Source organism: Diplotaxodon limnothrissa, linkage group LG8 (genome assembly GCF_057381915.1).
Source record: "Diplotaxodon limnothrissa isolate DT_005_m linkage group LG8, D_limnothrissa_male_GT1.1, whole genome shotgun sequence".
NCBI classification, from domain to species: Eukaryota; Metazoa; Chordata; class Actinopteri; order Cichliformes; family Cichlidae; genus Diplotaxodon; species Diplotaxodon limnothrissa.
Window position 1 is genome coordinate 27,617,252 of NC_140603.1, and position 24,718 is coordinate 27,641,969.

At 40.4% G+C, this 24,718-nt stretch overlaps 1 protein-coding gene across 2 annotated transcripts in view; it reads left to right on the forward strand.

Annotated features, from left to right (window-relative positions):
* The window catches only part of tbkbp1 (TBK1 binding protein 1), a 38,237-nt gene extending 13,781 nt beyond the window's left edge, over positions 1-24,456 (forward strand). The window contains exons 3-9 of one of the 2 annotated variants that reach the window (XM_085361026.1): positions 2,505-2,609; positions 5,004-5,151; positions 7,468-7,670; positions 9,281-9,342; positions 14,153-14,268; positions 20,068-20,855; positions 24,328-24,456. In XM_085361026.1, coding sequence (XP_085217152.1) covers positions 2,505-2,609; positions 5,004-5,151; positions 7,468-7,670; positions 9,281-9,342; positions 14,153-14,268; positions 20,068-20,855; positions 24,328-24,456 — 1,551 coding nt within the window. The remainder of the gene's footprint in view (positions 1-2,504; positions 2,610-5,003; positions 5,152-7,467; positions 7,671-9,280; positions 9,343-14,152; positions 14,269-20,067; positions 20,856-24,327) is intronic. The other variant, XM_085361027.1, reaches the window with a different exon arrangement.
* The last annotated feature ends 262 nt before the right edge of the window (positions 24,457-24,718 follow it).

The following is a 24,718-nucleotide window of genomic DNA, read 5'->3' on the forward strand; positions in this document are numbered from 1 at the left end:
CAAAAATTAGGTCTATACGGGACAGTTGGTACCATACCATCAAAACCAACAACAAAACCAAACACGAGAAAAGAAAAAAAAAAAAAAAAAAAAAAAAAAAAAAAAAAAAAAAACACAAACAAAAAAAACAAAAGAACATGAAAACATAAAAAAAAAATCGCAGGTCCGTGGCACTCAAAAAAAATTCCCAGATGGTGTCCCTCCTTACGTCTCCCCCCCCCCTCAGAAGTAAACCAACCCATAGCTTATCAAATCCTCTTAATCTACATCACCCGGAATGTTAACCAAATCCAGGCCGCTTAGAAATTGCTTAGCCTCAGCTGGGTTGGAAAACTGATGATACTGGTTATCCACTGAAAAAATCATAACAGCCGGAAAACGAAGAGAATAGCCAATCTTGTACTGTTGCAACAAGCGGCGCACCTCATCAAACTTCCTGCGTTTTTCTTGTACCTCCTGAGCGTAATCCTGGAAAAAAAGAACTCTCATGCCTTTCCAAACGATCTGCCCCTTTTTTCTGGCAGCCGCCAGCACGGACATCTTGGCTTTATCCCGTAGGAAGCGAACAATAATGTGTCTCGGTCTGGAGTCCGCCGTGGGCTTCGGAAAAGCTGGCCCCACTCGATGGATTCTATCTATTTCGTAGTAATCTCCCATCTCAATGTCCAGAGCCTCAGACAGCAGATTCTTCACGTAATCCTCAATATTACTGCCTTCGGATCCTTCTCTAATACCCGATATTCTAATATTCTGGCGCCGTGAGGAACCCTCAAGCGCCGTTACTTTTTCCTGCAGCCGCTGGTTCTGTATCTTCAAGATCTTACATATTGAGCTGGCTTTAGCCTCTTCGTCCTCCAATCGAGAAATTCTTGTCTCTGTTTCATCCACTCTCACACCCAAACTGTTCACAGCTTCCTTGAGAGACTCGATACCACCTTTCACCGCCGTCATGTCTTGTGCTACCTGCTCAAGCAGAGATCTTATAGAAGTCAGCTCGGCCGCCACACCATCTTGGGAAGGACACCTGGCATCGACTCCATCAGGTGTCTCCGCCATAGTAGTTAGTGAAGTAGCCTGAGTGTTGTGTGTTTTTCCTCGCGGCATAATCGAATCGTTGCGTAAAACGTAATGATTCTTCTGACTCCTTCCACTGAATTTACCAGGGCAGATCCCAAATAAGACAAATAACCGGCTCTGACCTATTTTTAACGAGGTTTCGGGGGAAGAGGAGTGCGCGTCTCCAACCTAAGCTGCCATCTTGGGCGGGCGTACCACGTGACCGAAGGAACCTTTTAAAAAACAAAAAACAAGCGCGTCCATGCTCACAGGTGTACACACGGGTGATCACACCCACAAACTACACCCTTTTTGGCTCCTACCTCAAAGCACACTGTGTTCTGTTGATCTTATGTGCTGCACAATAATGTTTAATATTTAGTATTTACTGTCATATTCCCATATATCATTGTGATGTTGTTTATTCTATTACTCTTGTTCTCTTCTGCTTGTTTTCTTTTTTCTTTCTCAGCAGGTGACCCAGGTGATTGATATATGCATTTTTTTTTCTTTTTTTCTTCTTTTTTTTCTTTTTCTGCTCATTCTGTTGGTTTTTGTTTTTTGCCCTTCTCCCCCGTCCCTCTTCTCAGCTGTTTCTCTTTCCCTCTTTCTTTCTCCCCTTCTTTCCCCCAGTCAAGTCTGTCCCATGTTCAGTAAGTGAAAATAAAATAAACAATAAAAGGTGAATCAAATGGACCATTATGGCAAGGCTGGGATGGTCAATTTGGTAAAGTAAATCCGTTGGGCATCTTTCTTTGCCTTTAGACAACAATTCTGATGGCAAAAGAGCCAAACGGGACAGGCAAAAAAAAAAAAAAAAAAAAAAAAAAGACAAGCCGCACACGCCTTGGTGCCAGTTTTTTTCCCCCCAGGCATATGTTACCATAGACACACTGAATAGGCTTCAGTGCTCCACCACACAGCAGTGATATACCTTTGTCCTCTGTTTATCTCACTCCCTTGCTGCTGCTCCCGCTCTCATTTTCTGCGTAGTCCAAAGTGACCATATTTTTCCATATTCTTCAATAAAAGGCTCACTTCTGTGCCTTCATCTGCTTTGAAAATGAACTCATTTCTCTCAATTTGGTGCATGTCACTGCCCTCAGAGCTGTCTGTCTTTATGGCATCCAGTGGCATTCACCCCTCGTATTATGCCACACTGTAAGAAGATTAGATCAGCGACATGTCAAGAAATCCTTCTTTTTAACACACTTGAACATCCTTGTTTTGGAGATGAGGCAAACGCTGAGCTTTCAGGATTTCTGTGCCCCAAATTTGCTTGGTTACACAACAGTTTCTCAACCAACGCATTTGACGCCTCTCAAAATGAAAGCTGTACCCCCGTTTTGTTTGTTCTTTGTGAAGAAGTTTTAAAAGTTGGAATGAAGGGAAAAAAGTAACCCTTTTCCTTTTTACATTTCTTTCTCCTTTTCTGTATCTCGCTTCAGCTCCAGAAGAGAAAGGAGCGAGAGGAACAGCTGGAGGATGTGATCAAGGCTTACGAGAAGATTCACATGGAGAAGAACAACCTCCAGAGGGATCTCGACAAGATGGTCAGAGGCATTATTCAGTTCATTATTTTGCAGTAGCTTTCTTTGCGAGACATATGGCTCATTAAGTTTCGCAGCTTCACGTTCTGGTAATCGGGACCAAATTTAAAAAGTAAAACTCTTCATGGTTGACATCACTAAGACAACAGACAAATTGCAAAATTGAGTAAAGTGTGTGGATGGTGGCGCTGACTTGTGTGTGTAGTTTCATTGTTTTTATGAAAGCTTTTATTTTAAAACTGCAGATGTCTCAGATTCTGGAGTCCTGCATTGATTATGCTCTACTACATCATATACCATACTTCTAAGCTTTTAAAGAATGATCATCCGTGTGTGAAATGCAATGATTAGGATGTTAATCAGCTAACAGTTAATCAGCATCAGTCCCGACAAAAGATGATCCAACAGAACAGATGAGGTTGAGATTTAAACTTAAAGCAGAAGCAGAGTCATTGAAAAACATTAAGATCTGCTGGTGAAGATGACGACAGGAAGGAGGAATGTCTGGAAACCCTTTGTCTGGTTGGGTCTTGTCCACATCTATCCCAGCCCAGTTCCATTTGAGGTCATTGTTTATGAATGGATATAAATTTTAATGAGTTAATAAAAAAGCGAAATTGTTGCCTAACATTTCCCGGTGGTTTTGAGATTAGATTACACTTCAGTAAGTGCGATTCCTAATCGGCTCTTACCTGGATGCAACCAAAGCCGTTCAGAGCTGATTGGATAATGCACCCTGGACGACAGATGAGAAGCAGAAACCTACTGCTACTAAAAATGTACCTTGCAGACAGAATCCGAATAGGAATAGGAGAGCAGACAGACCGACAACAGAAAAATGGGAAGATAGGATTCCGAATAAACAAGGAATAAAATAAGGAGGCAGGTGAATCTAATCAGTGGGACAAAAAAAGTGACAGGAAGTAAAACAAGCTCAGAGTGATGACCAAAATAAAACAAAAAAATACAAGAACAAAGACTTGCAAGGAAATTTGGAAAAAGATTAAACACAAGGAAATATAAAAAAGTGCATCTACAAAATAAAGGTAAGATCCAAAGATGTTGCAAACACCCCAAACCGGACATGAATATATGACTGAATGTGGAACACATGTAGTTACAAAAATAAAACTTTAGTGTTTGCACTCATCTTAAATGAAGACATCTATTTAAACTAATAGCCATCACCAAAAGCAAAATCCAAAAGCTCACTTTACTTTAATACGTAACTGTCCTCAGACATGTTTATGAATTATTATAGTGAGTGATTTGTCCTTGGTGTGAAAAAGTCATTTTTCAAAAGTTCTCCTCTAGCGCTAAACAAAACTGCGTTAAGCTGAAACAAAATCATATTTGAAAAGATTCTATTCAGTGTTTCCCCAAAGAAAATAATCTCATTTTTTAAACACAGCAAATCAAGGTTGATCCAGATCCGCCCGAAGCTGCCAGCTGAACAGATTGGCTGGCTGGTCTTCCCCTAAATGCCCTCTATGCTAATAAACCATCTCATATGATAGTGAAGTCCATCATACAGAGAAGCCTCAGCAGTTTCAGAGGTCTCAGTGATTAAGGGATAAAGTGCACCAAAGATGTTGGAACTGCTTCCTGCCAACAGCTGAGACACTGTCAATGTCACCTGAAGCTGCAGCTCGCTGTTAATTCAGCTCCGTCTACCTGTTGGGCCTCATTGACCTTTATCTTCCATCCTTTCACTCACTTACTAACATAATATACAGAACTGAAAGTAAAGTGAGGATTCAGAAGCATAATACCATTAATAGTTTTTTCACAAGTTAATTTCAAAGGCGTGTTTTGAATCTAGGGATGCTTTTTTTAAAGCATATTAAAGAACGTGTCAGAGTTCTTCTGTGGATTTTGATGTTTTTGGTGTCGAGTTGAGGCCTCTGTGCTGACAACATCCACCGCAGGAGTCATTCTTCTTTATATTTCTAAAGATGCCTCAATGCTAAACACATATTGTTTTATTTACCACCCATGTGCATTGCAAGGAAGTATGCAAATCACTTTTAAAACACATGAACAAACAAAGAAGTCTTCCCTAAGTTCACACAGTCCCTTAGCTCAGCTCCACCCCTGCTTCCCCATTTCTAACCAACTAGTTGATGTCAAAAGAAACAAAAACTAAAATTGTGGCATCAACACAACAGAGGAATTATCTGCAAACATCACTGGGTAATGATACAAATGCAAACAAGTGATAACTAAGATTACCAAAAAAGCAAATGTTTCTTTAATCTCAGCTCTGAAAGGTACTCTGGAAGTGTAATTTAAATGGTGTTTTCTCTATCCATATTTACTATGTAACATTTTTAACCTAAGTAAATAGTTGAATCCCGGTGACTTTAAAGAAAGATTTGAATATGCGTTTGATTACAGACCAGTTTGGTGGAGAAACATGTTGAGCGGATCCTGAGCCTGGAGTCAGCTCTGAGGCAGAGGGACAACTCCCTGCAGAAACTCAACATGCAGCTGCACAGCAAAGACATGCAGTATCTGCAGCTCCATGCTGGCCCAGACGCACACAGTAAGTGATCCAGCAATCTTACTCTCTATATCTTCACTATGCATCTTTATATCTGATTTTGAATAAACCATATGAGCACTGGTGTGCATCAAATGTTTCAATAGAGAGAAATGGCAATATGGTGATCAGTTTCAACCACTCACACCACAAACCAAGGCTGAAATCACGATGCATTTATGAACTCTGACCTATGGACCCAATTATGGCAATTACAAAACCATCCTGGTATGATTCAGCAAGCTTGTGAAAAACCGTGCTTATAAAGCAGGGAGTGCACTAATTTCTCTCCAAAAGTGCTCAGTGAATGGCTAAGTAGCTCTGGAAAGAATATGCCCCCATAGCTTTCTGAAGTTGGATTAGGATGCTTTGTGCCTGATCATTTATGTAACTCCAGCATTCAAACTCACATAATGTTTTTTGTCTGGGTTGCTGTGCAGAGGTGAGAGGAGCTGGAGTTTCTGTGCTGCTGACCCAACTTCATTGCTGACCCTCAGTTGGTACAAATGTTGAAGCCTGTTGAGGCAAATCATAAAAAATGAAAGCAACTCTCTTAAACAGAAGCAATGTTGATTTGCCTTTTTACTTATAGCATCTGTATTTGAATCAAAGTGTAGCTTATCGTCTAGAAAGGTGCTGAAATATTTATATCGCTCAAGTCACCTTTAAGGACTCCTTTTTATAGCCCCGCCACTGAGTGTAGCCATTCAGAACAACTGCTGATTTTAGTCACGATATATTGTTGCAGTAATTGGGAGAGCAGTGTCACGACAGGACAGAACAGAGTAGAGCAAGAGGCAGTGACAACAGGCCCTGGCCCTGATTAAGTGAGACACAGTAGGTGCTGAGATAGAAATGGAACTCCACCGCTATAAGCCCAACTGTAGGCTAAAGGTTAAAGCAACTTAAACAGACTACGTGATGTAAAATTTGCCAGTAGGATGCATAGAAAGGGATCAGCTGATTTACAGGGAGTGTGGCCTGACTTCTTCCTGATACACCCATCCATCAATCTATCTATTCTCTTCAACTTATCCTTATCGGGGGGGCTTGAGCCTATCCCAGCTACCATCAGTGGGGAGGCAGAGTACACCCTTGGCTCTTCTTACTGATTTAAAGTGTAAAAGAGTTTTTTTGTGCATTTTATTTACACAAACAAAAAAACAAGAAAACAGCTATCACTCTATAATATTGCTCAGCATTTTCCTGTTCATGGAGTCTTTGATCAAATCCAACAGTCTGTTTGAAAAGCATTTTAATTGAGGTCAGGTTAGACCGCAGCCTGTCAGAAAGACTCAGCCTGGACATTTTGTTCCTACTCCCCAGTCACAGAGAAAAGAGACCTGTAATCTATGCGTGAGCTGGTGACTGAAATTCACTCATTCTGGCTTCAGAAACATTTGCAGTAAAGTGACTTGCTCTGTAAATTTGGGGATTTATCTGTATTATTCAGCTGTTGCTTCCATCTGTACTGTTGAGTGATCTGTTTTGTGACTAGTGTGCATTACGAAATGCTGGAAAACCCTTGAGACAACAGGACTTATTACAATGCATTTCTATAGACTCTGCAAACATGGCAGAGCACTCCACTGTGCTTCTTAAAAAGTTTGTGAACAAACGTAGGATTTTAGATTTTAAATTTAAATTGTCTCAGCGAGTCAGTACATTATGTGACTGTAGCATCGAATTCAGGATAGGACACGCAGTCTACTTCTGCATGGAGGAGGATCTGTTGACTTAAACTGATCTAGAGTGAGTAGAAGCTAAACTCTGCCCTCTCCAACAATGTGGGCGGTTGAAAGATGGAAGAAATGTGTCACTGCCACCTCAACAGATGCCTCTGCTGATAGTATACCTTCATGAGGAGGAGGTACTACTTTGCATAGGCTTCAAATTACCTTAACGAATATTTGGAAAAAACGGTGTAAACAATGGGTTTTTTTTCCCTTAATTTATACGTGAGGAAGTGATGATTAATAGCTGCATATGAATGAGGAAAACCTGTTACTGCACATACGAGCGCTCTGTTGAGGAGGCAGGAGGAGCAGGGATAAAAGATGATACTGCTGTACTGTTACTGTCTTCTGGCTCAAGGACTGAGTCTGTGTGAGCGGCGCTGAATCACTAGCATGCCCACACAGATCACATCACCCAGGTACAAACTGAACGATGCTGCCCTTGGAAGAAGTCATCTCTTTTGCTCTTTCATACTCATCGATTGTACAGCAGCCATGGACAGCAGCACGCTGCATTAGTCAGGCGAAAACCACTCAAAGCACTGTGTTTTTTAGCGCTTTTACCTCTTCTCCTTTCTCCCAGTGCTTGACTGCCCGGCGTTGACCCTTCAGAGCTCCCGTAGCCTTGACGCCCTGTCCGACCTTAAGCTGCAGCGCCTGGAGGCCGAGCTAGAAGGGGCGCGGCACGAAGCCCAGGGGGCGTGTCAGCGGGAGGAGGAGCTGAAGGCAGAGTGCGAAAGACTAAAGGACGAGATGAGACAGCTGCAGAATAGCCAGAGGGTCAGTGTTGGCTTGTTTTAATCTGCTAGGGAAGCATTAGGAGGCTTGTGCACTGTCAGAGAAGCAGCAAACAAAAATACATTCTGGTCATGCATCCCCTGAAATGTCCTTGGAGATTTGTGATAAGCATTAAGAGAAATGAAAACTCTATTCTCCGTCCATTAGAGGAGATTCCTGCTGAATAATTCATCAAAATCCCCCATGACCTTTAAACACAGTCATTTTTTTTATCATTTAATGCCACGATTTTGTCTTTAAATAATGCATATCTACAGCTAATTAGAGTGTCCATAATTGATATTTATATATCGCAGTGTATTAAATGCAATGTGCATGATTTATATACATAAAAATAAACCATATCTGCAGTTTGCCTCATATTTAGAGATCCCTGTAAAGATCTCGCTGTTTAGTGGCAACCAGGGGTGGAGTCAAGGGGGTTTGGGTTGCTAGACATTAGGAGTCTACTTAGGTACAACAGGTAAATACTATTTTCTAGCTGAAGTCATTTTAGCGAACCGTCTCTTCACTAAGTAGTTGCTCCATGGCTGACATATCAGTGCAACCACCCATTAAAATTCTCTCATGACCTTTAAAAACAATTGCGAGAGAATAACCTGTATATCTACTGCCTCACGGTGTGCTTGTACATGTCAGCTGTGTCTGCACAATCCAATGAAAACAGCGAGAGACAAAAATTAAGCATGCAGTTGGCCACAAATGAAATCCAAAGGACATCAGCGTCTGTGCTATGCTAATGTACATAATCTCTCATCCTAATCAAAGCTGTAACAACTGTCTGGCTTCACCACCGGACCAGAGAGCAATCGGGCCAAGTCACAGAAAGCTGGTGAACACAGTAAAGCATTTAGAAGCTTAGAAGTCAGATAATTCCCTCAGTTGTTATTGGTGTCAGCCAAGACCGCATCACAGAATGCTATTCTTCTATCAAAGAGTAAAGAAAGTCAACTTTCTGTCTGCGTCATATCTGTGATAGAACAGCATGGCTAAAAAGGTGGCATCCTCCACATACGGAAGCTGTAAAGGGTACCACACATAAACCACACACTGTATATAAAAATGGACTTAGATTCAGAGTCTGAAAAGTGAAGCCTAGTCAGAAGTGTCTTAAAACTGCAATCTCTCTAATGGCCCACAGGGGGCGACTCCTCTGATTTTAAATGAGAAATCTATTTGTATACAAAGACATCTATGGAAAAGCTACCCATAATCCCTTGATTCAACCCCCTGCTAAACAATTTCTTGAGGAGTTTGTGGGCTCAGTAGCTGATATGTATTTTGTAAATGATGGTCCCCATTAGTGTCCAGAGGTCGATAACGCTCAGTTTGATGCTTAAGAAGAAAGGAACTTTGCAAACTAATGGCATGGCAGCGGTGTCCATATCTTACATGCAATATAAGCCAAGAAAACCACCACATGTAGTGCTTGAATAAATAAATAATAATGGCACAAGCCTTTTGTTTTTATGGGTACACATTCTCTTAGCTGTGTTAGTGTCAAACAGGCTTCAAATAGACTCTTGCTGTCAGATTTTTTTCCCCAATATTCTACCAGCACCTGCATGCTAATCTAATTTCATGCTCTACTTCGGCAGGAAATGACTTCTCCGTGCAAGCAGTGTGATGTGGAGTGGATAAAGAAGGTGGGAGATGAGCAGTAAGTGACCACGGCAGATCTCTGGGAGGGGAGGGGGGGGGGACTAAAGCTGATGAAGTAAATCTGAGGAGAGATGGATGGAAAGGAGGAAACTTAGTCATATGAGGAAGGAAGGATACTGGTTAAGAAACTCAGAGGAGGCAACAGTGAATATAAGAAGACTGATGCGAGGATTAGGAGAATGCTTTCACCAGGAGCTGCTGCTCATCTGTATTTTTATTCTCCCGCCGTGATGCGCTCAGGCCGACCTCCGGGGGCCTCGTTAGGCAGTAGATGAGCTCTCCAGCACAGCATTAATACAAGGGTATTCACGTTTGGACACGAACACTGCATGTTATGTATTTTCCGCTGTGTGTGCATGAAACTTTAACTCCACTGTTTGTGTGTTTAACATTTAATCAAGGAGGTTTGGAATGAAATTAGCCTGAGCAGCAGGGGGCAGTGTAAGCACAGCGTTAAGACTCCTTTCAGTCCATTTCCTCCTGTTTATTTAATAGAGACCCAGTTTTATCTTTGCATTTGTTCTTTTATTTTTATTTTATTTTTCCTCACATAAGCCATCGTGATAAATGCAGCTGGGAGTATTCATGGCCCTGCCTGTGTACAACCAATGAGAGAAATATGTTTGCAACTGAGGGGGCAACAAAGTAGCTTTTTTTTTTCTTTTTTTTAATAACCCCCCCACAGATTGTCCCAGGCATTGCATGTTTACAAGATAGAGGAGGTAAGGAAGAAAAAAAGAACGAGAAAGAATGACAAAAAAAACCACATCATGTTGGGCAATTGACTCCCACACAGCGAAACCCCAGAAGTGTTTCGATGGGGTTCAAACTGAAAGTAAATAGTTTGCCAGCGAAGACAGTCTTAGTTTTTAGCTTTTAACAAGTGTGTGGTAGAAGCCTACTGCTTTTTCCAAACCTTGGTCACCTTTTGGTTTTACTCAACAATATCACCTACTCCCACTGATATGCCGCTACTTGGTTTCCTTGTGCTTTTTCTTGTAATTGGGCTCATTTAGTGTAAACTGCACAGATTGATAGAAGAATTTTAGAATAGAACTGAATAGAATTTTGTATGTGCTGCGGAGGATATTAACACAGCATCTTTGGCCTTCTTATAATCTAGAGAGCAGCATGTGTTTGAGTTTAATTAGCTTCCCTGATATTTTTGTAGTTGTTGTAACCAGTGAACGATTCCATAAATTAATTAGCACCTTTAAATGCAAGAAAAGTTATGAAATCACCTTCCGGCAGTGCAGCCGAGTTAATTTTGCCATCCGTTAGTTACAAGATGTATCTGTTTTTGTCATGTTTCGTTTTTTTTTTTAACCACTTCTCACCTTTCTGATCTTTTCCAAGTCAAAATTTTCATGATCGCATTTGTGGACTTTCGTTTGCCTCACTCATGACTGATAATACGTGAAGCAGCTTGCCTCACCAACCACAAGCCACACTGCAGAGACGCTGGCAGGCACCTGGCAGTAACCCCCCCCCCCCCCCCCCCTACACATCACATACACACGTACACATTATGCTATACTATACTATGCTAATGTACACAGAGAGAATGACTAATTCATCTTCAGCTTTGAAAACGTGAGAGCTGTTTCCAATAAATCACAGCATAATGATTTTAAATTCAAGCGGAATTCCCGTTTCTTGTTGGAAATTCAAACAAGTAAAAAAACAATATTAACCAAATTCTGCAATGAATTCAAACTGGATATTTATATTTTTTAGTACAGCTTGCGGGTATCTGTTTATTAATTTCTTAATGAAAAATTAGACGCATGAAACACAAGTGTTTGCTGGTGCAAACTGTATTGTTAGCATCGCTGCAGCTTGGCGTGAGAACTGTTTGACACCTCTCTTTGTTTAGCTGAAAGTGCTTGAAACATAATGCAGAAGTGTGTGTGTGTGTGTGTGTGTGTGTGTGTGTGTGTGTGTGTGTGTGTGTGTGTGTGTGTGTGTGTGTGTGGACTGCAGAGTGTAAAAAGCTCCCACCACAATTCAGTGTCTGTTAAACACCCACCCCTTCAGCGAGGTCCGAATTCTAGTTTCCCCATTTCTTCTAAGCGCAATAAATATCTTTATTTATTTGTTTATCTTTCCCCGAAACTTGGCCGCACACAGTGACAAGAAGTTTACCGCCACATCACGTGGACTACCAGGTATCTGCGTGTTACCTTCCGCCTCACGCCAGGTCCATTCTGTGAGTGGTTGAACAGTAGCAGCAGGTTTGAAAAACACGTTTTCTACCAAACAGAGAGGGTCGGCGTCCACGGGCGCGTGCGGTGATGTCTTTTTTCTCGAAAATGTCTAATCCAAGATCAGATGTGAAAATCAGCCCACACTCGTCTCCCACACAAACATATACAATGTACATACCTCTGTTCCTGATCTATTCACTTGCACGAGTCTTTTATCAATGCTGTATCAGCATTATCACACCCCTCCTACGTACTGTAGTGTACATGTTACAGTATGCACACATTTACTTGCATGCAAAGTGGAGAGAGAAATAAATATAGGTGCGAGCCAAAAGGAGAGACGTATGCTGGCAAACATGTGCAGTAAGACACAAAAGCACGCACAGGTCCTGGTTTCACAGAAAAAACGACGCAGTTTATTAGTGATTAAATGCTTCGTGCACCCTTGCACTCAAGTGCAGGTGTTCACACATGGCCGCGTGACTTAGAGGTGTTGCATTCTCACCAAAACCGTAAGACAAAGATTTTCAAAACGCACAAAATTGAAACGTGCGATAACACAAGTGTGAAAAGGAAGGGGTATGCCAATCTAAAGAGAGAATTTCACTATATACATCTGCATTTAGAAATAAAGCGCCTGAGAGCCAAGAGCCACCTGAGAGTACCGAGGAGAGGAAGCGAATACACTTTATCAGCCCTTTGGCAATATTGATATTGTACGTCACGCTCCACCCACCATGCCAGTAAGTAGCGTAAATGTTTGTTATTTTCCTACGGATGCACTGAATGTATCTGCGTGTTTGTGGCCGTTATTTATCCAAAGCCACAATTAGGATAAGGGTGAACTTTGACCTTGATTCAGCTTAGCATTAGTATCGGGTTCCACCAACTCGTACCACAAAGAAGACGTTATTTGTAACATGGAGGGGGCTGAAGGGGTTTGATACCACCACTCTGTATGAGTCACAGCTTTGGAAAACTAGGTGGGCCTCCAACACAAAGCCAGCTACCCAGTGGAAGTTATGACTTCTTTTTTATTTTTATTTTTTTGTGAGCTTAACTGAACCGAGTTCCCTGTCCTTATTTTGTGCCAGGTGTTAAAAATATGCCAGGATGCAGTCCTCTGTTGGCATGGAAAGCATGTTTGTGCGTACACTTTTTTGCAGATATCTTTAATAGAATACAGATATAGCAGTTCAGAGGATGATATCAGCACAAACATATGTTTCTCTAATACATTCCCATGTAGCAGGATTACGCATGCAAGTGGGAGGGCTCAATTAAATTAGTGCGCGGGAGTGCCAGAGAACATATTTTTAATTTGACAGTGTGTTTTATTAGCTGTGTAGGACGCATGCATGTTCGTTCTTTGCTTCTTTTTTTGTGTTGGTGCTGCAGTTGAAGTTCAACTCTGTTCCTATTCATGCAATAGAAATCCCCAGTACATACAGATGTGTCGTTTGCAACTTTTTATCTGCCACGATCTCTATGGAGGAATGAACTGAGTCAGATTCTCATCAAGGGGCTAAATTTGCAGTGCTTTATCAGATCTGAGCCTGGCAACAATTTGGTGCCCGAGCACAGCAAGCATCTTTCTTCACGCTTTCCTGTCTAACTGACTGTTCATATTTGCAATCACGAGATGTTTGAATTTTTTATTTTTATTGTTTTCAAGTTTTGAGAACAAAGCAAAGACTGATAAATGTGCCCCGCTGCGACATTTTAAAAGATGCAAATTCACGTATCCTTTTGTGGAACTAGTGATAATGGCAATTTCCTCTAAATGCAAGTCTTCATATAAGAAATTACTCAAATTAGTAGATTAAATAGATTATCTTGGCGGATTTCACGTTAGATTAAGGTTTCTGTCTTGCAATAAACATGAAGAAATGAGTCAATTTCAGATCAAGACTGTAGAGTTTATAAAAATTGGTGAGATAAACAGTCTTATCAGATCTGGGGCTATTGGTAGTGACTAACTACTAAATCTGCTACATTCTTGTTGAACAAAACTCCTTATATCATGGCATCTAAACTGTCAGATAAATGCTTACAGTCTGTAAAGTGATTATTTTTCATATCCACTTGCTTAATACTAAATGGCCTCACATGAGTTGATATTGCAGGGTTCAGATCAGTTTTTATACTAACAAAAAAGACAAAGTCATCTTGTTGCTAGGGCTAAAAGACACACAGCCTTGTTTACGCTTCTTGAAATAGAGATGCTGTAGTCCGTATGGCCTCTCAGAGCCTTGACACATCTTGAAATGGTGTGATTTTATGCACTTCAATTATACACCATGACATGAGATCTAAGAATTCAGGCCTAGAAGCCTGTCAATTCCTAATTTGCAGGTCCATGTCAGAGCTGCAGGATTCATTGAGTTTAAAGAGGAGATGCGTTTGTATTGAAGTTGCATGCATTCATTTAAAAAATGGTTCAAAGTAATTAAGATCAGTGGTGTATATTCGACAGAGATTTGACAGAAATTACTATGTGTGTGCAATCGTGCGGAGTTGTAACACCTTCTGTTAACATTGTGATCCTCTATGATTAAAAACGATGACGATAATGACACATTGCCTCGCTTTCTCCTTCAGGGTGAATTTGGCTCTGGCGTACACAGAGTTAACGGAGGAGCTGGGACGCCTCCGTGCGCTGAGCTCCAAGCAGACGGAGATCCTGAGGAAAGCCACGCAGGAGCAGGCTAGTCCAGGTTAGCATCGACAGTAAAAAAGCAAAACCCACAGCACAGCAGCACATGAAGCTCTTCAGCTGAGATAACTGGCTGTTACGCTGCACGGCCTTATCTGTAACGGATGTGCGTGTGCAGAAATGTGCGTGTACAGAAATGTGCGCGCTTCTTGTCACCTTGACATTTAAATGGAATTCCACATTAAAACGATTCAACATGTTTGAGTCACGCTAATATCAATATATTGTTGAAGTCGGCTTTATGTTTTTTATTGCACTACAGTCAGTTGTCTTCTTGTGTCCATAGGTGTGTTTTATCCTTTTTTAAACACTGAAGCTAAGTCACATTTTAGGTTAACAAGAGCAAATCTTTAGAAGCGCATATTGATTAATTATCTTTAGTTTAGCTTTTATTTTACTACCAAAAGAACAGAGACAGATTATAGATCACAATTTTATTAATTTCTCACATAATTAATATAATTATTTTGTTTTTGTAGCTGTTGCTTTATAACTAGTGCAAGGATTTTAACAGCTGTTTTTTTGCTTTTTTGTGGATGACAAAATTAGCTTAATTTACATCGTTCCAGAAACAAGAATGACTTGATGTTTAATATGATAAATATAATCTTATTATGCTTATAATTTAGATAATATTTAAATAAACAGGAACAGTAATAACTATTTTATTTTATTTCTAGTAATTACAAATATTTTTTTTTAAATCTGAAGTAAATGGTCTCAGTCTACTTTTGTAATGTCAGTTGCTTATAACCAATTTTACACAACTGCAGAAGTACAGCATTCCTGCAGAGTTTCTGCCTAAGGCTTTTATCTTAAAAGCCAAATCAAAGGCGAGGCCACCTAGCACATTTAAAGAACACGCGGGGTTCTCGGTACAAGTCGTGCAGTCACACAAGCTACCCAACCTAGCAGCTTGCCGGCTATCAATAGCTTCCTTTGTAACACTGTAACCAGAAAATACAGTTTTTGTCTTTATTCGGACTCTGCATTCATTTATAAGCTAAGCATAGCCATATTTGGCAATAGTAATGCACTTCAGCACTTCATTTGAATTCTTATAGGAAATCTGTACAAAGGCCTTCACACACTATAGCTGTTAGAGGTCTCACATTTTAGCTTTCTTTCTAAGTCTGTTCACACTGTGGTAATAAAAAAAGTACTTAGTGCTTGAAAAACAGTGTGCAGAGTGCTCTTGTATGGCGCTAGCCTTCTCGATTTGAAGCAGTCGTTTCAAAAGTATTTCCCCTGTGAGTGTTTAAGGGTGCTATTGTTATCACTGATGCATCAAAGTCAAAGTACAGTTTGCAGTTTACCACTATGGTAGTCGGTTCATGTAGAAAATTTTTTAGAAGAGCTGTCATGTAAGTTTTCCGTCAGCAAAAGTTACGTAGGAATGACATGTTTATAAATGATCCAGGAAGCAGACAGTAAATATAAAAAAGTACATTTACTGACATGAAACTACAATGAGATGGATGATAAAGTAGTATTTACGTTTAAATCCTAAAGTAAAGTTTTTAGCTATTTCATTGGAATAAATGTCCTTCGGTGTAGGTGCGCGTAAAAGCACAAATAATTGATATAAAAGTTTTATATAATCAGAGCTCTTAAACATTGAAACACCTAGCTAAAATCTATTTAAACACATCACGTGGACATTTTTGCTCGTTCCATTCATGTGCCAGAAAATAACTACTGGTTGTGATTTGTTGCAGCTGTTTTCTCATTAAAACAAGTAAAGATAGGAACTCACACAGACACGTTGTGGAGTAAAACCTAAAAGTGCTAAACGCTGGCAACACCTTTCTCTTCCTGTGCGCATATTCACACACATAGCTAATGTCTCGCAACTGTGCATCTACTACCTACCACAAACCAAAAAATACCACACAGACTGACAGTTTGTAAATGCTACAAACTGGAAAATAATGTTTAAAAAAAAAAGCCTCAATGAATATGTGCACATTTTTACATAGCTAGCAGCGGGGAAAACACAGAAAACCCCAAGCTTCATCTGAGTTCTCCTTAAACCCGGGGCAACTCTCGCAAAGCTGGAAAAAGCGTCTTATATGCCACTTCTGTTTCATTAGTTGCAGGATTGTGCGAGGGATATGATTTCCTCCTGGATATCTGTAACGCAAACAAATATTTTTCATGAATTGTTAAAATATTCAGGGAGGTGGGAATTTGTGAGGAGCCATTAAATTTCTCCTGGGTGTTGTATGAGTTAAGGAAAGTAGTCCCATTTGACTGTGTTTTTCTCATTCAAAGAGCGCCTGAGAGCACAAACGCCCCCTCCCTTTTTACACCTCAACCAATCAGCCATAAATGATGTTTCCTCTTTGAAATGGGAAGTGGAGCTGAAGTGGTGACTACAGGGCTGACTGACTCATCAGCATATCTTGTAATTACAGGAAATACTACAACTGTACTTGTGCAAATAAATCTTTTTTTATGAATATATAGGGGAACATAATGTGCATCTCTATTAAGTGACTATCATGTCATATCATCTGAAGAAAGGATTAGAGCCTTACAGAAATGTCATCTAATAAAATAATGGTATCATTGCCAAATAATGAGCTGTAATGAAAATGTTATCTTTATGTATAATTAAAGTGGCGAATCAGTTTCCTTTTCTTCACATTGCGCCGAAAAAATAGTGGAACAGAATCATATAAGTGACTGTTTGGGAACAAAAGCTGTTGTAAGTGTGTTCTCTATTATTGCGCAAGGCTAAATGTGCATTGACACCTGAAGACTTGTGTTGGTTATTGTATTCACAAGAGCCACAAGAAACACACACCAGTGAGTGATACGTGTTGTCTCACAGCTGTTGTTCGTTTTAAAGGTGTTACATGAGGTTTGGGTCAGGGTTCTATGCACGCCACTTCAGGTCTTGCACAACAATGTGTACCCGGTGTCCAAAAAGAAACAGTTATTTTCATGTTTAAAAACAAAAACGGGGCTACCACTGTTCGCTAGCAAAAATGCTAGCAAACTACTGTTCGCACATGGTCTGAATGTTAGCTTGCAGACAGATTCAACACTACTAAAATATTTTTTGGATTGTCACCTCACTGACTTGTTGTGGATGTGTGTCTGTTTTGGGGTTTAAAAGTCGTAGCGAGGTCAGATGGCAAAGATCCTCGAGGTCGACACAGACACAAATAACCAGTCAAAATCTGTAATTTATGTCACCTTTTGCGCAATGTAGTTCTTTTACCAACCAGCAATCTGTTTAATAAATCCAAAAGCAGATCTAAGTATGAAATACAGCTCTGTGAAAGGCTTGAGTCACCCCTCATTTCTTTGGGCTTTACTCGGAAAATGGGACATGGATAAAGCGATTTACTGACACGTGCAAACATACATGGGAATATAGAACAGAAGGCAAAAGCTGAATTTGTACACTTTAGAGCAATTTTTGGTTTGACTAACTTTATTCCTCAACACAGCATGAACTATTGGTTTCTTAATATTTCTTGAAGTATTCTTCAGGAATAGTTCTCCAGGCTTCTCAAAGGAATCCCAAAGATGGTTTTTTGGATGTTGGCTACTTTTTGTTTCATCCTTTGTCAGGGTGCTTTAATAATGTCGAAGTCTGGGGAGATCAATCAATGACTGATAGTGTTTCATTGTATGTTTTTCTATTTAGGTATGCTTTAGTGTGTTTGGGATTGCCATACTTAATGCATGTTGGATCAAAATACCTTTCTGCATTCATAATTTCATTACATAATCAAATGTGAAAACATCTCCAATAGGGCTGCCACAAACGATTATTTTGATAGTCGACTAGTCACCGATTATTTATGCGATTAGTCGACTAATCAGATCATCATCCACTGGACGTAAAACTACAGCTTATTGCACCAGCAGCATCTGCTCTTATATAACTATCATTAGCTTACAGCTTTAAGCTTTTAAGGTGCTAACTAAAAATAAAGACAAGATGATAGTTTATTCAATTTTAATGAAATTTGCAGATTGTTTCGGTGAAGTTTAATAAACTCCTTGCTATCTAAAATATAACAGGACACCGGAGTATATTCTCCAGCATCTCACACTTCTGATAATCAGCTGTCTGCTTGACGTTTATTCAGCTGTGTAAAAACTATAACTTTAATCTCAGACAAACCGATTTACTCAGGAACAAATAAAATACTAAAAAAAAAAAAAAAAAAAGCCAAACAACAACATTTTTAATTTATCTAAGTGACTCATATATATTTAACCTGAGTCGCGAAAGACGGCGGTGGGTTTGAAAACAATTTGCCGGGAGTCCGGTGTTCTCACCGCGCTAGTGACCTAGCCCCCGGCTAGCTATCGAGCTAGTGGGTAACAGACGTCTCCGAAAACGTCGGAGCGCTTTTGAAAATATGTGGTGTCCTGATAAACTGAGCCGATATTTGAGGTTTACACAGCTACATTCTCGGCTGAAAATATGTTAAACGTTTATTTTGTGACCCAGAAAGAATAATAAGAGTAATATTAAAACTAACTAGCTGCCGCCATTGTTGGAAACTGAGCTGGGCCGCGCTATGAATTCTGGGACACAGCTGCTTCTTCTTCTTCTTCTTCGGGGTTTAACGGCAGCTGGCATCCTTGTACATGCAGTGCTGCCATCTTCTGTTTCAGTCCGTTATTACACTCTTAAATCCTGCTATTATTCCTGCGTCTTTTGGGATCTTACAAAGCTTCAAACGACGCGTCGACTATTAAATCAGTCGTCGACGATTTTGATAGTCGACGTAATCGTGACTAGTCGACAAATCGTGGCAGCCCTAATCTCCAACACCACTGACTGAAATGCAGCCATAAAACTGTGGTTTACAGCTGGCTGTAGATGCTCACTATAGTACCTATTCCGTGATCTCTGTTTTCAGATGCTTTTAATCTGCTTCAGGTAATTTTTTTTAAGGACACACGACACACCATGCCAGGATATGCCTGGCTTGTAGTTAATATCTCTTTGAGAATCACCTTGCTAGTGCAAAATTAGAATTTTATGTCTGTCAAACTGTGTTACCTTTGGCCTTTTTGGAGATTTTTACTTTGTTAGAAGTAACAAAGTGCCTAAAGATTAAAAAAATTACAAATTGATTCTAAGTTGTTTGTCACATGTAGACACAACAATGGTTCGTGCTGTGAGTTTGGTGCCTTTTATATGCTTAACCGATTCATAGATCAGAGCTAAAACATTAAACCAAAATAAAGAAAGAAAACATTCCTCTGAAAATGGACAGAGAAAGGACTGGACTAACAGTGAGTGCAGAAAGCAGCCAATTTCCAAACTTTCAGAAAGCCCGGACAACATGGTCTGGCTCCTTGGAAGCAAAATAAAAAGAAAGTAGAGGTGGTTTAAGACTTTTGCACAGTGCTGTATGAAAAACAAAACATGAAAACTGTTTGAGTGTTTATTCCTACATGCCAGACATGAAGTAATCTGACAGCAGACTTGCAAGAAGCACTGGTTGAACGTCCAGTAAATAAATATATAGTGTGTACTGCAAAGTACAACTGAGCTCTGTGTATTGATTTGTGTTTTGTCCTGTATAAGTAACAGCATAAGTAGAGCTAATGTGTTTCCCATCATGCCTTCTGTGTGAACAGTTTTGGAGCTTCATGAGATAAAACACTATTCATCTCTTTCTTTGTGCACCGGTTGAACAGGCCTTAAAAGAATGTTGCTGAAGTATGTTTTAACTCTTGTCCATAGTGTGTAATGAATTATAGCATGTTGCTAAGATGCATGCAAATCTTGATTGGGTTTTTTTCCTTTTTGTTTCCTCAGTTCAGCTTCACTCTCCCATACACCACCAGCGCCACTCTCCAGTATCGCAGCGCCACTCGCCCATTCCACAGCGCCATTCTCCAGTCCCGCCTCCGCCGCACCACTCTCCTATTCAGCAGCGACGCTCTCCGGTGCTGCAGCGCCTCTCCCCGGACATGCACCGCCGCTCACCCCTGCTGGACGTGAACGATGGACCAGCCTCTTACTCCTGCCGACCACCCAGCCAGCACCTACGAGCCAGCTTTCAGGGTCGTCGTAGTTACTCAGAGGTTGCCGATCCCTCAGCTTACCAGTGCCCGCCCCGCTTCTCTCTGGACCCAGTTTCCACCCTGCCGAAACCTCGGCCCTACGTTGAGAGCTACACAAAACAGCAGTCCCAACACATAGGTTCTCCCCACAGTAGACTGCAGCACAGAGGGTCCCCATCTCCCCATCAAGGTGGCGGAGGGGGAGACGGAGGCCATGACGAGAGCTCCATGCGCCACTCCAGAGAGATGCCATTTCCACTGTCAGAGGTGGCCCACCTTCACTTTGAGCCCCCTCCTCCTTCCACACCAGCCCCTCAACCACCACAATCCTCAGAGGATGAGGAAGAGTGGACCTGTCCGCATCCCATCAGCCCTCCGAGGACACTGGGCGTGCTCTCTGCTGCAGTGCCCAGCGGTGTCATGAGGGGCCCAGCGTCCTGCTCAGCCTTTCCCGTCCCTCAGAGGTCTAACACCCTCACCTGTCACCCGCAGCCAGGGTACATGTCAGCAGAGCATGCTCAGTCCTGGCCTTCAATCAATGTGAGTTTAAATAAAGTTTATTACATATATGTAAACCATAAACATTCAACCTGATGCATGTTTGCGTTACTTTAAAAACATTAACTAGCACTCGGTGTCAATTTTATCAGTGCTGCAGTTGTTGCAGACCCATTTTTAAAATTTCCACTAAGGGTAGCTTGCTCATGCTTAATCATCTTAAAGTCCGTGCCATAGTTCCTTTAAATGAACATTTTAAAAAATATTGAGAAATACATTTCTCAGCTTTCTTGTGAGAGACTAGAAGTTTGATACCAATCTTATGACTTTGCATTTAATACAGAGATGGAGTTAAGATGTGCTTAGACAAACTTAGCAAAAAGGGGGAAACAGCTTACCCAGGCATGTGTGAAGTTAAACCACATGCCTAAAAACAATCCTTCAGATATGAAAATGTACATATTTTAATTATTTAACCTACACAGAAAAAAAACAAATGCACAAATCCATATTAGGATATAATAAAAAGTCATCTAATCCTTACCAGGTAAACTTGGATGAACAGTAACACATGCTATATTACACCATGTCATTATTTATCTAAAGGAAGTGGAGGCATGATGATTTAGACTTGACCTGGGCAACCTGCAGTCATGTCCTCTCCATGCTTGAGTACTCTAGATAAAAGGCCAATTGTTCAACAGCTGAAGTTTAGCTAAAATTGGATCATGCAAAAGAACAATCACAGCAGCAAACCAACAAAGGAATGGGTGAAAAAGAAAAAAATAGTGTTGCAGTGGTCGAGCCAAAATTAACTGAATTGAAATGCTGTGGACCTTAACACACAGAATGACCTTAACATGAACTTAAGACCTGCAAGACCTTAACAGAGCTGTGCATAAATAAATACTCAAAAGACTCAGTTAACTGAATCGTTGTTCTTTATAAAAGTGGGGGAAAGCCCTCTGAAAATATGAAGTCATGCATAAAATAATAAGGTTTCAGGTTATACTTGGTTTGTCATATACTTCTTACATAGTTTTTCTTGAATGAATAATAACATGGAGTAATGTCACATACTGATGTTCTTCTGAAATTATTATTTAAATAATTTTAGTACCAGATTATTTTTTTATTGTTGTCCTGATAATTAGTAACTGAGCTGGTCTGCTGTTTATTCTACTTGCACTCTCAAAGCACTTTGTTACACTGTAACAGCAACTCCAGGTTCAGTACCTTGCCAGAGGATATTTTGGCATGCAGACTGGAGCAGCAAGGGATTGAACCACCAACCTTCCACTTAGTGGATGTCCCGCTCTACCCTTGAGCAACAGCCACTGAATAAATGAAACAATTTCCTCTAATATTTTCCAGGTTAGAAAGATTATTCACCAAAACAGACCAAAACAAACTGTGTTCATGTGTTGTTGGCAGAACAAGTCCTAACAACAGTTATGTCACATTTGTGTTAGAGAAGAAAGACACCCTACATTTTGGTTAATTGACATTCAATTAGACGTGTTGGTGACTGTATTTAATTTATGATAGCACAAGTCTGCTTATTTCCCCCTCTGTCCACATTTTAAGATAAACTGACTATACCGAGGCGTATTTGTGGTGTTTATAAAGCCACAAAGTCCTCAGATGGAGAAGGCTGAAGAGAATAGATGAGTCAGTGAAAAGTCAGACTTTTACACATGAAGCCGCAGTTCTTTTCCGATTTCCTACTGACAATCTTGGTTTTCTTTAACCATGATGATGCACGTTCCTTAACCTTTAAAGGGAATCCACTGATTTCCCCCCCGACTACAGAGTGTTTACAGTTCCACGTTTGTATTATTGCATTTTCAGTGGGACAAAAATATAAAAAATTACCTCAAACTATGTCACATGAGTCAGTGTTGGCTAGGTGTGAAGATGAAACTACTTCCTTTTTGAGGGTAAAGGACAAAGAGTACGCTCTATCTAAAGTATAGATGTAACCAGTGTAACGTCACTCATTGTTTTATGAAATCCAGTTCTAAGTCATCATGAGTAAACTGTGGATCTGACTAAACAGCACTTGAAACCAGCAACGGAGACCATAACTTATAGGTTGTTTTTCATAGACTTCTATGAAATCACACTTCTTATTTGAAAAAAAAATATCACAGGAGTCACCCCCTGCTGGACATAAAAAGGACTACACTTCCACATTTGCAAGTATTTGCCTGTTTTTCGACATCCATCTTCTCGACAGTTTATGGGATGTTGGCTACAGAAGCTCCTTTTAACGTAGCTCACCTAAACTGTGGCTCATCACTGGATTGCAGTGGGTTCACTGGGTACTTTTGACAAGCAGAGAGAGAATGGGCTTAGAAACACACCACATATGATCTGAAAGCTCTAAATATAAAGGGGAGCTCTTATGCTAATATTTTTAATTCTTGGACTCTACTAGTGTAGCATGACTCACAATTTTACAAAAAATCTCATACCAGCTTTGTTGTAGTCACTCAGTTCATCCACTTCCTGAAACAAGCTGTTGTAACTGCCTTCCCCCTGCCCTTTCAGGCAAGCTTGCACAGCAGGTAGGTGGAACTATTGTGCTCGCAGCCTGAGCTAAGGATATCCCTTCTCTTCAAAATCATAATCAGCCAATAATAGCACTGAGAGCAGACTAAAGTCTGAGCTTTAGGCGTATTAGGATTAATTGTAAATCTGCTGGCCTCATTATTTGAAATATAATATCAGTATTCACTGCTGTAGCAGTGTATATATACAGTCCCAGGTACTACAGCCTCAGATGAGCAACTGTGTCATTATTTATTTCTACATACAAAAGTAGTATGTTGAAAACTAAGTACACGCTTACTGTTTCCATATTACATAGAATTAAGAGGCTAATCAAGTAATCAAATACAGGTATTTAATTGATCGTTAGCAAGTCATACAGCAGCTTTAACGTCAAGCAATCGCTCTGTGTATGACTTTTTCAGTTTCTCACATCATTGTGGAGGAATTTTGGTCCCCAGTGAATTCTTTATTATGTGGTAATATGCAAAACCTTAGTACTGAAAGAGGGCGTACTTCAGTACTTTCTTTTTCGTATGAGTGCATCAGAGAAAAAACTCATAGCAGGTCCTCTTTAGCGTTAAATCATGAGGATCACGATGTACTTAAGCAACAAAATCAACAAAAAAAGAAAATTGAAGCTGGTACTGATGTTAAGTCGCCCTTATTAAGAAAGCAAATACACATATTTCTCACAATTGTGAACTATTTTTTCTAATATATTAAATCCACCTGGGTTTACTACAAGTTTGTCTCTTTTTAAAAACCTTTTGTGTAAGCCTGAATTGATCGCTTACCCTGCAATGATGAAACTGTGAATCTGCCTCCCACAGACTTACTAATACTATCCTGTGAAGTGAGTACGCTGAGGACTGCATGTGATTTGACCTGATAGTGACTACATGTCCATACCTCTGTGTGTGTGTGTGTGTGTGTGTGTGTGTGTGTGTGTGTTTTGCAGCTCTGGATGGAGACCGAAGAGAGTGACATGAGGAGCTGCCCTCTCTGCCAGCTGATATTCCCGGTCGGTTACCCTGACGATGCCCTCATCAAGCACATCGACTCCCACCTGGAGAATAGCAAGATATGATTGTCATGGCAACCAGCCCGCGCACATCTGCGCTCTCTTCTTATAGATTATGTAAGAGATTAGCAGACCTGGCTAGAGAGGAAGTCAAATGTACACAAACAAGCCATCCATTTAGGGTGTGAACCAGTTAGCTGCTGTATGTGTGACGCTATAGGTAGAGATGCAAAGTGGCGCAGAGGTTTATTTTATTTTGGAGGAATTTAAAAATAAGTCTACATGCAGAGTCCCTTACTGATTGCCCTTAAGACAGATCTGCCTGTAT